The 17,721-nt window shown below is 36.2% G+C and overlaps 1 protein-coding gene across 3 annotated transcripts in view; it reads left to right on the top strand.

Annotated features, from left to right (window-relative positions):
* The window catches only part of yeats2 (YEATS domain containing 2), a 90,317-nt gene that overhangs the window by 37,793 nt on the left and 34,803 nt on the right, over nt 1-17,721 (top strand). For 2 of the 3 annotated variants that reach the window (XM_056480563.1, XM_056480562.1), the window contains exons 16-20: nt 3,591-3,752; nt 3,836-3,954; nt 5,863-6,009; nt 13,275-13,457; nt 16,531-16,861. In XM_056480563.1, the coding sequence (XP_056336538.1) occupies nt 3,591-3,752; nt 3,836-3,954; nt 5,863-6,009; nt 13,275-13,457; nt 16,531-16,861 (942 nt within the window). The remainder of the gene's footprint in view (nt 1-3,590; nt 3,753-3,835; nt 3,955-5,862; nt 6,010-13,274; nt 13,458-16,530; nt 16,862-17,721) is intronic. The other variant, XM_056480564.1, reaches the window with a different exon arrangement.

A 17,721-nucleotide genomic window follows, 5' to 3' on the forward strand; every position in this document is an offset into this window, starting at 1 on the left:
TCTTAATCATATTGAAATTAGAGTATTGGTGTTCATGTAAACATACTTCGTGAAAGTGCCAAATGATGTCGTGCATTTCTCTGCCTTTGTTGATTTCATGAGCCCTCAAATATTTCATTAAGTTTGACGTGTTTTCCCCCTTACACGCAACTTTTGTAAAGCATCTGCTTCACGTTGCTACAGTATGTCAGAATCCTTGTAAAATATAGACATACTTTAGAACGCAATCATGCGTGTTGATGAATCTGAAGGGAGTTGCTCACTGGATGCGCTGTACTGCACGTGTTGCCTATGTGTGTGCGTTCCCTAAGCAACAACAACAAACGCCTAACATCGCCGATGCTGTCCGTATCTCTCAAAGTTGTTTAGAATTAAATGTTTAGAGATTTTGGTGACACAACGCGTACCTATGTGTACCTTTGTATACCCCTTGATGTATCTTACGTTCTTGTCCCAGCACCAGTGGCACTGAAAATAGGCACCGAAATTCATATGCTGGTTCGGTGCATACCGGTTACATAGGTACTGGTGCCATAACGGAACCCTGGTTTTGGTACCCAACCCTATCCATGACATAAATAAACAAGCCAAGGTACATTCAACAGAATGTTGTTTTATTATTATCATTATCATTATTATTATTATATTATTATTATTATTAAAAGAAAAAATATCCTAAATAAAATTCTGTTCTCATTTTTTTCTCAAATAAAGCACACCCCAGGTATAAAAAAGACAATCAATCCCATCAGAACTTGATTTTTAATTTCAAACTCTGTGGAATGTGACGTTAGCTCTAATAATTGTTAATTGTGTAAATATTTTTCTGAATCTTGAAATGTAAGTGTGCATGTATTCATTTTTAGAAAGCAAAGTGTGCCTAAGTGCATCAAGTTCAAGAAGCATTCGTCTTGCCAAGGATGCTAATTAAGATGTTCAGAGCAGTGGTGTGTGTTTGTGTGTGTGTGTGTGTGGGTGAGAGAACAAGATTGTGCATTTGTTTGCGTGTTTGGAGAAGTGTTTGTTGGGCTGATCAGCAGATGTTGTGCTGAGAGAGAAATTTCACAGGGCTAATCTAAGTGTGTGTGGCTGTACTGCAGTGCTGACTAAACCATTAGGAAACGCCATTACTCAGTCAGACACTCGTATCTCCCTGCTGCCACCAATGGGAATCAGGATTTAGTTTGATTGATTTTAAAAAACACCTGTATGTGGATGTATTTTAGAATCGTTTTAAAGAGATGGTTCAAAATGGACATTTTCTCATCATTTACTTGCACTCAGGTGGTTCTAAATTTTTAGAATTGTTTTCTTTAGTTAAACACAAAACAAGATATTCTGAAGAGGGTTGGGAAAAAGCAGCCATTAAAATCCATAGTAGGAACAAAAAATACTATTAAAGTCAATGGCAAATCAACATCTTATTTTGTGTTTGACAGATAAAAGAAACAGGTTTGGAAATGTATTTTTCCCATAGAATAAAAATGTATAGCATCCATGTACTGTCAAAAATAAAAAGAGCATGATTACTTAAGGTTTCAGTTTTTCACTTTTATTCAGTTTATTTCAAGATTATTTGTTTATCGTTTTTTTTAAGCAATTTTTAAAAAATTTTATTAGATTACAATCAAAATCCGAAAAGGATTGGATGGAGACTACAGCTTTCAAGTGTATACACAGTTAATTTTCCCAGTTATACAATCTAACGTATTTTTTAAAGGATTAGGGTTCATACGGTCCTGGAAAACCTGGAAAAGTCATGAAATTTCTAAAAGGCATTTTCCAGGCCTGGATAAGTTTTAGTAAAACAAATAAACACAAAATGTTTTGGAAAAGTCATGAAAATTTGTTTAACAATTATCTGTGTTCTTGAATATATTTGAGATGAACTTGACTTATACTTGGACACTATATTTGATGGGTAAACTTCAAAAAAATAAAATGGGTAAAAAAAGCAGTAACTTAAAAAATCAAAAGCAATTTAGCTTTGCCTCTCTTTCACTCGCTTTCACTGTATTTCAAGATGTATTTTGAGTATTATGTCCAGAAACAGTATCTAACTGCAGAGGTAAGATACTGTGGGTGCTAAAGGCTAATTTGTACTAATCTTAAGTCTTGTGAAAACACAAGCCAACATTATAAAATTTTCACGCAGACAGCAAGATTTTACAGATGCAACAATACATATAAACTACATGGAAAGTCAAATTTTTTGATATACTGTAATAAATTTGAACGTGCATTTTTTTCCTTATTTACTACGTGTACGTAGACATTTCATGAACCAAATTTTTTTCCAAGTTTTGAAAGTCATTGAAAAGTCATGAAAGTTTAGTAGTAAAATTATGTATGAACCATGAAGGATGCCTATGCATATGTTATATTTATAAGATGTTTTTTTCAGAACATAAAGTTGTTTTCAGTGGGGTTAAAGGGATAGTTCACCAAAAAATCAAAAATTACTTACTAATTGCTCATCCTCAAAAGAAGATATTTTGAAGAAAGCTCAAAACCTGTAATATGGCTGGGCGATTTGGCCTTAAATCAAAATCTTGATTAATTGAACATTTTAGCTCTGTTACAATTAATGAATGATTTTTCATTTATTTATTTATTTTTTTTACCCTCATAGTTCACTGACATGTTTTGTACAGTAAATAACCTCACATATTAGAAGTGAGAGATTTTTAAATGAAAGGTGCATTACTTGATTTTAAAATAATTAAAGGAAACACACATTATCTACTATCCATGATTATTTATTAAACATCAATGTTGAACAACTGAAATTAAAATGCACATTGCCTAAAATCAGCAGTCACTTTTTTTATGAGAAAAAAGTGACTGTTGATTTTAGGCAATGTATGTTTTAATTTCAGTAAAAATAAATAACTTGCACTTTTGGAAAAAATAGATAAATTTTCAATGTTTTTCATATTAAAAGTAAAAAATAAAGTATCTTAAGTATCTTTTCTAAATAAAATAACTCTTGTATATCCTGTAAATAATATTTTAAACGGTACATTTCTTGCATCTTCTGTAGACAATATTTTAATGTAAATAATACATTTAATGTAATGGAAAACATGCCATCTCAAGGCATATCAAGGCATCTCTGGCGCAGCTTCCAATCATCATCAATGTAGTGCAAACGTGTAGTTACATTTTAAAGAAGGCTGTGCCACACCATAAATCGACCTAGAAGTATAAATCAGCCTTAACGGAGCCGGGTCACATGACTCCACATGGGAAGTAGGGAAAGTAATTGAAAAAAGTGACCTGGAAAAATTAGATTGATTTAAAGGTTCTGAATGTCGCTCAGATACAGATTTCCAGCATTCTTCAACATATCTTCTTTTGTGTTTAACAGTAGAAAGAAACGTAAAGAGTCAGAACTAGTGAAGTGTGAGTGAATAATGATTTTTGGATAAACTACCCCTTTAGGATGACATTCACTGATAGATTATGTCTTTATGTGTCTGTTGTCTTATGTCTTCTGGCATATTGGCACTTCATTAAACTGTTTCCTGCTAAAATCTGATTCTCTTTTATTGTTTTTGTTGTAAATTATCTTTATTTTTGTCTTTCAGTTATGGCCACCCTACAGCTGCCAGCAAATAATTTGGCAAACCTAGCCAATCTGCCCCCGGGCACCAAACTGTACCTAACCACCAACAGCAAGAACCCTTCGGGCAAAGGCAAACTGCTTCTTATCCCTCAGGGAGCCATTCTGAGGGCCTCACACAGTGCAGGTCAGACACAAATACATCATGTAATTGAGAAGTGCCACTTTGTGTATACATATAAACATATGCCAGTTTGTTTCTGTCTGTAGGTCAACAGTCTCAGAGTTCTGGTTCTGGAGGGTCGCATTCCTCCAGTGGGTCCTCAGGGTCTGGCAACCTGCCTTCCAATTTATCCTACACTTCTTACATCCTCAAACAGACTCCACAGGTGATAGTCTTTCCTGTAGATATTTTTTTGGATTTTGACGTATTCTTGCAATGTAAATTGGATCCTGAAAGTTGGTTTGAACTGACATGCTGTAAATTAAAAACTGATTTATCTGATATTTACTTCTGGTTCAAGTGATCGCTGTACCTCTGGTGCATACTTTGCATGTAGCCAACACTGTTGTGAGCAATTTTAATTCTGTGTTATATATGTGCTGCTTTGGCAGTAATACTATCAAAACCCTAGTAGACAGTGGGGTTTCTACATTTTATTTACCAGAAGAGTTTTATACCAGAAATGCATGCAACGGTACTTTAGAAGTTGCTCAAACTTGCATTCATTCAAGGAAGAGGCGGGAACTGCCAAATGCTTGTAAGAATTTAGTTTGCCTCAACCCAACTTCTACTCTAAATGGTGTGTTAATGCTCATTACCCAAAAGGGCTGAATTATGATAGAGAAGATTGGTCAACAGTTTGTTGTCTCTGCAATATTTGAGAGGATCACATCTTGAGCAAATGGTAGAATGAAGATGTATGCGGACATAGAGAACCATCTTATACAATTTGGTGCTGAAACTACATGTGCATACAGAGCACAGTGTGACGACAGCCAAGAAGCAACTTCATTTATGTAATGTAATGTGTATTTACATAGCGCATTAATCGTGTATGGCCATAAACCCAAAGCGCTTCACAATCATGAGGGGGCTCTTTTCAGACCACCACCAGTGTGCAGTATCCACTTGGATGATGCGACGGCAGCCAGGGGCAGACTGGGACAGCATTTTCACCCAGGAAAAGTTACTGTAATACAGGCCACATATGACGTGATCAAGAAAGTGAAAGGGGAGGGGCGGTTGAGGTGCGGTCGGTCAGTGAAGAGAGAGGGGGGGGCAGTGGGGGCGTTGATGGTGGTGCGATAGGCCACATTCAGGATGACAGGCCAGATCGAACGTACACCCCTACTCTTTACGAGAAGTGCCATGGGATTTTTAATGACCACAGAGTCAGGACCTCGGTTTAACATCTCATCCGAAAGATGGCACCCCACTGACAGTATAGTGTCCCCTTCAATTTTACTGGGGCATTAGGACTCACACAGGCCACACTTTGAGTGCCCCCTGCTGGCCTCACTAGCACCACTTCCAACATAGTTTTCCCATGTGTTCTCCTATCTGTACTGACCAGGCTTTGCCCTGCTTAGCTTCAGTAAATAACCAGTCTTGGGCTGCAGGGTTATATGACTGTGGCGACATCTAAACATCTAAAGGCAGTAAATGAAAACTGTACAAAAGGTTTGAGTCTAAGAATGTTTAGGGTTTATTTAGACTCAGTTGTACCCAGGGTACTTACTGTCTTTGAGACTGCTATGATGAATAAACATTTTGATTGAGATCTTCTATGTTCTCATAATTTTTTCTTACACGCTCAATAACTTTAATCATAAAGTAAACCCAAAACAAAAGTGTCCAACTGGAGGTCCTCCGCCAGACTCAACACTTGTTAAATACTAGTTGCACCAGCCTCGCTCCACTCCCACGGCTCTCTGTCCCGCTGACACTCATCACCATTACCAAGTCGACCAATCAGAGATCTTGCAATCTGCGTGTCACCCCGATGTGTCTTTTTTGAGGGGTGCACATCAGGGTACGTTGAACAGTATGCAACTGTGCAAAGTCTACTCCAAATCTACCATGTGGACACGATGCAGAAGTATAAATTGGCCTTTAGCTTTTGCATTAAGTATCTGTGGCTGTATACTCTATAAATACCCTCGATTTAATGTTTAGCACAGTTGGGGATCTTGTTGTCCAAATGAATGTCCAGTTAGAGACTCACACATTCCTCCAAAAGCCTTTTCTTGTCCGTTTGTGCAGTTTTAATAATGTTACTATTGGTTTTTTACAGGGAACGTTTTTGGTTGGCCAGCCAGGGGGCTCTGGGAAACAGAGCTCTAGCGGTCATGTGGCATCGAGTCCTGCTTCCAGTACCCAGCAGGCCATTCGGGTCACAGCGGGACAGAAGGCAGCCATTTTGGCTCAGGTTTGTAACAAAGTAAGGCTCTTTTTTTATTATTTATTTATTTTTTTGTTCATTCCATTTCCTCCACCATTAAATACTGTATATAATTATGCATTGGTGAGCCAAAAAATAAATAAAAAAATCACGACTAGCCGCAAGTGTTGTAAAAATTGATGATATTGCTGCACATTAAGATCTGGGTAGATTTGTTGGTAAAGAGGACACAGTCTGTATGTTGAATGTAGGAGAATAGTCCAGGAATATACATCTAACTGATTATGACAAGGGCCAAATTGTTATGGCAATGCAACTGTGCCAGAGTATCTCTGAAACAGCAGTGGTGAGAATTCACCAACAGTGGTCTGAAGGGCAAAGTACAAACATGGTACAGGGGGTTGGCTCATTTATTCATGAGGGCAGCGGAAGCGTTTCCATCTGTTTGAGCTGAAAGGCATTTCCGAATGTGGCAAAAGTCACAAAATTTTAATGATGTTATTTAAGGAATGCATCACAACACACTCTTCTGCATATGAGGATATAGTACATAGCTGTAGAGTTATCCCCGAGTGCCTGTGAAGACCAATGTCTACAATCAAATTCGGCATCTGAGTGTTAGAACTGGACGTTGAAGCAGCAAAGGAAGGTTGCCTGGTCAGATGAGTCCTATTTTCTTTTTAAATTTTGTGGATGGCTGCTTGTGCACTGTTGACTTGGAAAGGTAATGGCTTCAGGATGCACTGTAGCCGATTGAGGGCATGTAATGCTTTGGGCAATGTTCTGCCTCCAATGTCAAGCTTCCCATGAAAAAAACTCTTTTCACCGAAATAGTGAAACCCTTTCTACGTTATTTGCTTAGCTTGTATTTTACAATACTACTCAAAAATGTCTCTGTCAATGTTTTCAAACAATTATATTTGATTTACCAAAGTCACACAAGTGCCAATTTCATATCTGTCACATCCATAACAAAGCTTTTTCCTTGTAAATGCAAAAATGTCAAATAAAATAAAATCAATAATTTTTGTTCTATAAAGAGCCAACTCTTATCCTTTTGATTAGCATTATTTCTTTTGGGTTGTGTAGTTTAACTCACAGAATTTCTACCAAATATGTTGTATACTGTAAACTAGGGTTGTCACGATACTGCTATACGGTACAAATCGATACTGAAATTTTAAAAATGTCCATTTCCTGCTAACAGTTAAGCGCTGTGGAGCACGTTCTTAAACAGTGCTGATTTGTCATTGTGTTCAAGTACTCAACAATAATGACTGTGATTGGCCGTGAAGGTCATCGATTCACTGAAATCATCGATTCTGAAAGTTGCGATTCATCAGCAGATTGATAGTATGTCAACTTGTAGACAAACCAGCTGATCGACATGACTTTAAACCGCTCCATTGTCCCTGTTTATGTTTACACTCAGTAAACAGCGATGAGTTTGGTTTATATCTATTCATTCATTCATTTTCTTTTTTGGCTTAGTGCCTTAATTAATCTGGGGTCGCCACAGCGGAATGAACCGCCAACTTATCCAGCATATGTTTTGCGCAACCCTTCCAGCTGCAACCCATCACTGGGAAACATCCATACACGCTCATTCACACACTATCACTTTAAACAATTTAGCTTAACCAGTTCACCTGTACCGCATGTCTTTGGATTGTGGGGGAAACCTGAGAACCCAGAGGAAACCTAGACGACACGGGGAGATCATGTAAACTCCACACAGAAGTGCCAACTGACCCAGCCGAGGCTCGATCCAGCGACCTTCTTGCTGTGAGGCGATTGTGCTACCCACTGCGCCACCATGACGGATAGATAGATAGATAGATAAATAGATAGATAGATAGATAGATAGATAGATAGATAGATAGATAGATAGATAGATAGATAGATAGATAGATAGATAGATAGATAGATAGATAGATAGATAGATAGATAGATAGATAGATAGATAGAAAAGAATCACTACAAATCATTACAGTGTAGCAGTAAATGGTACGACAAGTCCAAGTATTATATTTATGATATGTAATGTATATTTATTGATAATAAATATACCTTTTTAATTTTATTTATATTAGAATGACATTATTTAACACTATAGATGGAGTGAATTGGATTGGTACAAACTATTGTTTTTTATGTGTGTATATATTGCGAATGAAGATTACGTCTTTATTTTGCAGAATATGTTACCAATGCAAGTTTGTAAAAGTGCATTTGTTTCTAAACCATAACAGAACCGTATTAGTTTAAGTAAAATGTTAAAACAAGCCCACATTGACCCAGGATTGGATACAGTTTACATACTGTATAAAAGCAGAAGTGTTCAGGGGTATGCCATTATTTCCTCCCATGTTTGTCATTGATTTTCTCTCTCTCTCTCTCTCTCTCTCTCTCTCTCTCTCTCTCTCTCTCTCTCTCTCTCTCTCTCTCTCTCGCTCGCTCTCTCCATCTCATTGATCTTTCTTTATCTCTCCTCTTTCTTTGTCTCACTTGCTGCACTTTCATTAGTGTTACACAACGCCTCTTCTGAAGAGCTCACTCTCTCCAGAGCCCCTCCTATGTATGTGTGTGTGTCCTGATTATCAGATGCAGGCTAATGAGTATGCCTGCAGCTGACATTTGAGCTGTAATTCAACCTGTAAACACACACACACACATTATTCTCTTCATTCCCTTTTCCATCTACCTTTTGTTTTTTGCTTAATTATCCTTTTGAATCATACCCTCATAATTCTCATCATTAAGTGAAGCTCACCCGGCAACATGATTTCTGCTTCTTTTTGTTGTAAGAGTTCTCGTTATTCCCCCTCAGGACTGGTGAAACTTAATCAAACCTATTCCTCTGGTGAGTTAGATGATTTGCTGGAGATTGTTTGCATACAGTAAAAGAGTTGCACATATTGAGCAGTGCCTGGCTGAGGTCATGGTGGAGTGTTTGTGTTTGATGGATGGTATTTGCTAGGAGGTGAAGAGAGAGACAACAGCTGAGGAAAAGATTGGCCTTAGGGATTAGATATGCAGGAAAGAGTGTGAGTGAAACAAGTTAAAGACTTTTCACTGTGTTGCAAGTTCTGTTATGTAAAGGAAATAACTGCAGTCTTTTTCTCACTCTCTTTTCATGTCCATTGAAGCTGTGTTGGCATGAATATTAATGTACATTTTTGCCAAAGTGATGTAGTAGAACAGTGAAAGAAATAGATGAATTGAAGCTAATAGCAAAACATAAGAATCTGAAAATAAAAATGGATGACCCAACCAGGTTTCAAGAAATGAATCAAAAAAATTACGCATCACATTTAATATTACATTTACAAGAGTATTTTTTATACATTGGGATCATATTCAATTTAAAGAGTCCAATGGTTTAGAGCAGGGGTCTCAAACTCAAATTGGCAGGGGGGCCATTTCAGTGACTGACAATTCATAGAGGGCTGATTTAACATTCAAGCACAAGAAAAAAGTGGAAACCTGACATAATTGATACATCTTAGAACAACAGACAAGACATTTATATTTCAAGCATTACCTGTCACCAGTGATGATGCAAATCAACACCTTTATCGTGTCACACATCACCTGCTGAAATATATCTGTGGTTGTTGTGTGTATGGCAGAGCGTTAGACACACACCAGTCATTCTTCCACAGAGTATATGCAGTCATAACTCCAGCTTTTTGTTTCTTGTTGTACATATTGGATGGGTAGTTTTATTGCTTTGAAAATACTACAAATAATAAACATAATAATTATTATTCTGTCCCAGCCAATTGTATTGTCCCAATAGCGTAAGAACAGCAGAAAGCAGTTTGGGTAACTTAAAGTGACTTTACTGGCAATTGTTCTTCTCAATATCTTTCTTTTTATTTTGTAAAACTACAACAAAGAGGGGAAAAGTATGTACATATTCACATTTACTTTAACAAGTTCAATTAAACTAGCAGTACATTTTACTAATGTACATAGTTTTTATGCAAATCTATATAAGCATTTCAGTAAAAATCTATTAAATGAGACCATTTTAATCGAATTTTAGCAAAATTGTCATATTTGTTACACCACCAGCATAACGTGCAACGTGTTTGTACACCAAAATACAAGTAGAATAAAACTGATAGTAATCAAACATGCCTTGAATATTTACAAAAATAGAGCTTTAGTAGAAATAGAGCACTTATGGACATAGATTTTAACGTTTAAATCAGCCAAAGAATTAAAACGCATGTAAGACACTCTCGACCATACACTGAGAGAAAATGAAAGTAAAACTAATCTGAATGCAGTTCTGTAAATGTCAACTAGATGGCAGGTCAAAACCACAAGTCGTTAGACGCGACTGCACAATAATGACAGTGGTTTAAAATTCGTACGTTTTTGATGTCAGTTGCGGGTCGGAGGGAGGAGGAGGGTGGGCTGTAAATGGCCTGCGGGCCGGCAGTTTGAGACCCCTAGTTTAGAGATTTTGTGAGAATAAAATGTCAAAAATTGGTGAAGTAATGTTCTGTCATCATTTAGCAGATATATTTAAGGTAGAGCTTAGATTGAGCCCAAAAAATTAAACCCAAGCATACCCGAGCCCATGCTCCTTGAGTCCGAGCCTGACCCGGTCCAACACATTAACTGTAATTATAAACCAGAGCCTGATTATTAGTATTATTTTTTATACTTGTGCTGTTATAACTTGTGCTGAGTTGTTTAAGCTACAGAAATTAGTTTAGGTTTATCTTACCTCGCTCTCAGGGGTATGCTTGGAGAAGTAACAAAAGAGGACATTGAAGACTGACTATCATCCTTTCTGCTTACCTGTCAACCCTCCCGTTTTTTCCAGCATTCTCCTGTTTATTACAATTCTATCCCGCTACCATCCCGTTTAAGTATTTTCCCAAATTTCACCTGTATTTTTAATCTGTATGAAAAGTGAAAGTAGGTTAGCTACAAAGAACCAATCTAAAATGTGATATAGCCTAATTGCAAGAGCTGTTCAAGAGAATTTGCTTTCGCTTTATTTTGGCTTGAAACCACGTTGAAAATGAATATAAAAAAACAACCACATTTACTATGCAACCTCTGAATCAGTCAAGTCATGTAACGGTGCTGACTGACGGATGCTCTCTGTATAAAGACACTGTACTCAGATCAGCTTCTGTACGCGTTATTTGAAGATGAGCGAAAGTGGACTCTTTGGGATTTGAGTGTGTTTTTAAACAAACAAATAGACTTAATAATATGTAAACATGTCCGTCCTGTCATGTTTTATTTTAAACACAATTAAATGTCTTAAATGAGCACAAACAGTATGAAAGTAATCGAATGCTTTCATTATAGATCTGTGCATAGCTCTTCAAGCAATTAGGCTAATATAAATGACAAAAAAAAAAAACACACAAATGCTTGATCACGACAGGCCCGGTCAGAAGATAGTAGCAGGAAATATCGACCAAGGGTGCGTTTCCCAAACAACGACATAACTCGCGGCTGAACTATCATAGTACAATGCATTGTTTGGGAAAAGAACGAATGTTGAGTGATGAGTGTTTCCCAAAACCCGTAGTTTCACTGTTGAAGATCCGTTTGAACTACGTTAGTTATAATGTAAAACACTCATGATGCTCTAAACGGGGTGTAGTAACAAGTTCTTTAGAGAAGAACCCCATAATTTCTTTGCGCAAATTATATTATTTTACACGCACACGCATGAAAAAAAAAAAATAATAATCCAATATTAGTTTTGGTAAAAACATGCACTTGTTTTCCATATTAATTAAAAAATATGTAAATGGCACATATACGGCCTGTGTGTCCTTTACAAATATTATTGAGAACATTACGTATTCTATTATAAAACATAAAATCACTTAGAAAAGCTAACACATTCTAATCTCATATATATATCATATAAATAAATAAATAAATATATAAATAAATAAATAAACAATGAGGCTATTTAATAAGAAATAAAATTTAATATTTGTTATTTATTAGGAAATGAAAAAATCCTACTTTAATTATAACAGTGATGATGATGATGATTATTCTTATTCTTATTTTTATTATTGTTGTTGTTGTTGTTGTTGTTGTTGTTAAGTAGGATACTCTTTATTTATTTATTTATTTATTTATAAGTCTACATTTACAATTTAACTCATGCAAACAACTGCAGAAATGTTCTAACAGGCCCATGTCAAATACAGTACAGACACTTAATAAATAACCTACTCTAAATTAAAAGCATTAACGTATGCTGTGTTTTTTTGTTTGGAATAATATATTCTGCTTTTAAATAATAGGTCACCTATATTTTTCCGTATGAGCCATGGCTGTGTTCAAAATCATATCAATGTTTTCGAAGTGCACTGCGAATGGAACGCAATTGTAAACAAAGATTGCTAAAACTGAACTGTAAAAATACTTTGAAAGCAAATTACATGTAAGAGAGATGACTTTAATGCTTTTTAAATAAAAAAAATCCAAGTTTAAATGTTAGAATGTTCTAAATCAATAGGGCATAGGGGGATAACTGGGAATAAAACACAGCCAGGAACTATGTTTCTAACTACAGCTCCAGAGGTGTAGTTGCAAGCATACAAGTTTGTGACACAGTTTGTGAATGATCGTTGGAACGATGGATTTGGGAAATGCCAAATCAATTAACTATGTTTGTAACGATGGAACTTGTGACCTTAGTTGGCTAACGATGGTTTGAGGAAACGCACCCCAGGTTAGATCAAGTCTGGGCTCGGCAGAGAATCTAAACTCTAATTTATGGTACAGTTAAACAGCTAACTTATTCTGATCTGTATTTTTTAAGTGTATAAAGAATATGCAGCCATACTAAATCTGATTATATTTTGAAATATTAAACATTGTTTGCTGAAAATTCAAGCCTAATGTTTTGAAGGATAGAGCCAAAGAATAAAGATGAAGGTTAACAGTAATTTACAAACCATTTATTACAAGTTTATTAGCATTTTGGTGCGACACTTTGATTGTGCAAAATAGAGCATGCAGTGATACTTGTTGTAAATCTGCCAGAAATTACTTTATTTAAACTGTTGTTGCTCTTTATTACATTTACAGCAGTTGTATGCTCTAAATCATGATAAAAATGTATGTACTGTATGCTTGTGTAGTCATTATTTAACAAAAATAACAATACAAACAGGACAGGATTTTAAATATACAGATAGATTCTCACCCCTAAAGAACAGACACTCTGGTAGGAAAAAGACATTTCTCAGATTGATTGGTTTGGATATTTCAATTTCTTCCTGTTAACGTTTGATTGACAGGTGGTGGGTGGCTCTCAAGGCTCTCAGGTGAAGCTGTCAGATGGCTCAGTGAAGATGGTAACAGCTGCCGCAGCAAGTCACCTAAATAAACCAGGCACGACCACCCTGAGAATGACAGGAGGTGTCATCACTGCCACTAGCTCCACCCCTACAACACCCAGTGCCACACCCACCTCTCAACAGGTGAGAGTAATTACAAGTTCTACATTACTTAATTGATGTGAGGTCAGGCAATGTAAATGGTACATAGCTTTGTCCTTGATCAAAAATGATCAATTGTATTCCAGGGGAAATGTAGAATTTATTGTCTCCCTCTGGGGAAATTTGATTTGAATAAAAGAACTACTGCACAACACAGAAAAGACAACATATGGCATGCAACATTAACAACCATTTTAATGATATAATCCCACAAGCAACACCATTAAAATGACAAATTAAATATGAGTTTTGTAAAAAAAAAAAAAAAACGAAACCTAAAAACCATATAGCAATGCCATTAAAATAATAAATTACAAATGTAAATTTAGTTTAAAAACACACATAAAAACCCACATAGAACTAGGCATGGGCTGGTATAAGATTCTGACGGTATGATAACCTTGGATAAAAATTTCACGGTATTGTGCTCACTGCTCTACAATATATTGTTTTTATATGTATATACAAAAACTTTTTTCTCCTTTGAAAACAATATTTGAAAATATTTTATTTTTTGAAAGATTTATGATATTTTGGAACAGTAAACATGTCAGGCTATATAATTCAAATGAATCATTGACTTCTGCTGTCTTCATTTTTTTCAAAAGCACAGATTTCTTTACCATTTAAAACGCCATCTTTGGATATTTTTTCTGCTATAGATACTGTTGTCCTAAAAAAATGTAAATAAGAAATCATACACATACCTTAGGAACGGTATTGCAGAAAATTTTGGCGGTTTTAAAATCTTGACTTTTCCTAATCGTGGTATACCTTCAAAACAGTTATCGTCCCATGCCTACATAGAACACAGTAATCTAATGTTCCAGCTACTGCAGTTGTGTCGTTTCATTTCCCTTTTAAACATCCGTACGTAATTGATCATTAATTAATTAAACATAAAAATAATGTAATGTAATGTGTATTCATATTATGCATTTGTTGTGTATGGCTATACATCCAAAGCGCTTCACGATAATGAGGGGAGTCTCTCCACACCACTACTAGTGTGCAGCATTAACTTTGATGATGCTACGAAAGCCACAAGACAATGGCGCCAGTGCACTCACCACACAACAGCTGTTGGTGGAGTGGAGAGACAGTGATAGAGCCAGTTCGGTGAATGTGGACGATTGGGAGGCCATGATTGGTAAGGGCCTATGGAGGCAATTTGGCCAGGACACCGGGTTTATACTCCTACTCTTTATGAGAAGTGCCATGGGATTTATAATGACCACAGAGTGTCAGTACCTCGGTTTAACGTCTCATCCGAAAGACGGTGCTCACTAGCTACGTTTAGATCCACCTATTTTTGTGCGCATTTTAAATCACTTCATAAAAACGCCAAGATGCGCATACATATTGAAAATGTGCATAACATATGCGCATAACTGAGTAGGATAAACTTTTTATTTGATAAGAAAAGATGCACATAAACTACGATGGAAACACTTTTACCGAACAAATTCCAGTATGCACATTAAAAAAGGTCATGTGATTTTGTTATAAGAGATCATGTGGTGATAAAAATGAGCGCAAATGGACAAACCAGCAGTCTGAGCACATTCTAAAACATCTGAAATATAGTTTTGGTCTTTTTAAAACGCCTTAACCATTTCAGCATTAGTGTTATTATATTATTAATATTATTATTAATATATATTATATATATTAATTATATATATATTATATATATTAATTAATATATATTATTATTAATGACCTCCAGAATCAAGAGCGTCTGTGCTCCAAGTCTCACGCCTTTAAACGGCACCGCACATTCACTGCGTGTCAGGATTGCCTTCTGAGATGCAAGTCATTTATTAAATGAAGAAAAGATTGACGCAGCTTCTCCTACTGCAGCAAATTCAGTTTTTACTGTTGATTTTTGCCACCAGTTTATCAGGAAGTGGCAATTTTGTTTGCTTTGACTTGTTGGATAGAAACGCTGCTTTATTCGCTCATCTTTTAAACGATTAATCCAGTTTTGCACATAAAGTTAATCGCATTTTTGGATGGAAACATAGTGACTGACAGTATAGTGTCCCCGTCACTACATTGGGGCATTACGACTCAGACCACAGGTTGAGCGCCCCTGCTGGCCTCACTAGCACCACCTCCAACATAGTTTTCCCATGTGGTCTCCCATTCAGGTACTGACCAGGCTCTGCCCTGCTTAGCTTCAGTGAGACTTGGGCTGCAGGGTGATATAGATGTGGCAATAGAAAGTCTTGTATTGACTTTGCCTGTATAATTCATAATGCCATAAAATACAATGCTTGAGGTATCCTATAAAATGCAGTAATGTTTTTATTTAGTTCATTCTGCCACATTAGCTGCGTTTCCATCCACCTATTTGTATGCACATTTTGGATAATCGCTTAAAAAAAAAAAACCGTCAAGATGCGCATAAATTTTGAAAATCCACATAAACAAATAATGCGCACAACTGAGTGGGATACACTTTTTATCCGTTAAGGAGAAATGTGCATAAACTACATTGGAAAAAATTAATGGGATTTTGCTTCAACAAATCATGTGATAACAAAATGGCGGAAAGTTACATTTATGTATGGGTGGACGATGAGGCCAGAACATTTTTAATTGTTGAATACCAGCAAGAAGTAATGACCATCCTTGATGGAAAACATCAGCGGAACATGCAAATCTTCCAAGAAGCATGAGCGGAGATGATTCCAAAAGAATATGACTAACCGTGGACTATTTTGCATAATAAATGGAAAAGCCTTGAGCAAAAATACATGGCTGATGCAAGTAATACGCAAGTGAGTTATTATATATGATAAAAGGCCTTCCCCATAACACAGCAATTTCCATTTTTCTTTTTATATTTGGCACCGGTTTATCAGGAAGTGACTGTTTTGTTCTCTTTGACTCATTGGGTGAAAACAGTACTTTATTTGCATCTTTGGGTCGAAACATGGCTATTAACTTTGACTTTAAATTGAGACAAACAAAATGATGCTGGAAACTTTGTCAAAAAGTGATATTTTTCTTGCCTGTCTTTAGCTCTTCTAATGTTTTCTCACTACAGTCAGCTGAAGCCACTGGAGGATCCTCCACTCAGCTGCTACCTCAGACGGCTAAAGCACCACTGCATCACCCTGTACTTGTAGCTGCCAATCAAGCTGCTGTGATCAGTGCGGCCAAGAATGCCAGCTCTGCCGCCAACACAAAGACTGCCTCTGGTGCTAGTGCCGTAGTTACAGTTGCCAAGAGCGTCAACATGCCCCTCATCAGCCTGTCAAAGGGGGCGGGGCCATCTGCAGTGAGTGGGGCCAAAAGCTCCAGTCCCTCATTAGTAACTGCAGCGTCACTGATTGGAGGAGGAACGGTTAGCGGGAAAACTGCTGCCACCATCTCAGGTAGTCATCATCATCTAATTATCTTTGCATTTAAGACAATAGACCCTTTTCACAAGACTTTTATGATGTGTTTAGCAGTTATCGACATCTTAAATCTTTGAAAGTTTTTAATATTTAGATTTTTATAAATATGTACGCACAATTATATGTACTTATGAATGCATGATATCCTCTTTGCATGAAATTACAAAAAACGAATTCACACTTGTACCGTTTGAAAAGCAGAGTGTACATCAGAGATTTGACATTGATCTCTCTTCTGGCTGCCGTTATTAGTCTTGCACAATTATTTTCTTTTTTCTGAAAATAACACCATTGTGGAGTTTTTCCTTCATTATTAAAAAAAACTATATATATATATATATATATATATATATATATATATATATATATATATATATATATATATATATACATATATATATATACATATATATATATTTGTTGTACTCTCCCATTCACTGCACTTTACGTTTACCCAACTATGACGACTTCCACTACTGAGAAACCCGAAAATGTGAAAAGGGTCCATATATATATATATATATATATATATATTCTTACATTAATCTTCTTAATGCAAATACAGATATTTTAGGTGAAATCTGAAAGCTCCCTCATCTTCTGTAGGCAACAAGGTTCTGAAAGGTTACAAAAACATCTTTAAAACAGACCATATGCCTTTAGTGGTTCAATCGATATATTATCAAGCATTTGTGCGCACATAAAACAAAAATAACGACTTTTCAACAGTTTCTTCTTCTCAGAGTCAGTATATTGCTCATGTTTACAACTTTTTCTTTTTTAAAAAAACCCAGCAGACACAGGACATAAACATGACGCCAGATCGACAATGTACC

The sequence above is a fragment of the Danio aesculapii genome, chromosome 2 (assembly GCF_903798145.1).
Source record: "Danio aesculapii chromosome 2, fDanAes4.1, whole genome shotgun sequence".
Lineage (NCBI taxonomy): Eukaryota > Metazoa > Chordata > Actinopteri > Cypriniformes > Danionidae > Danio > Danio aesculapii.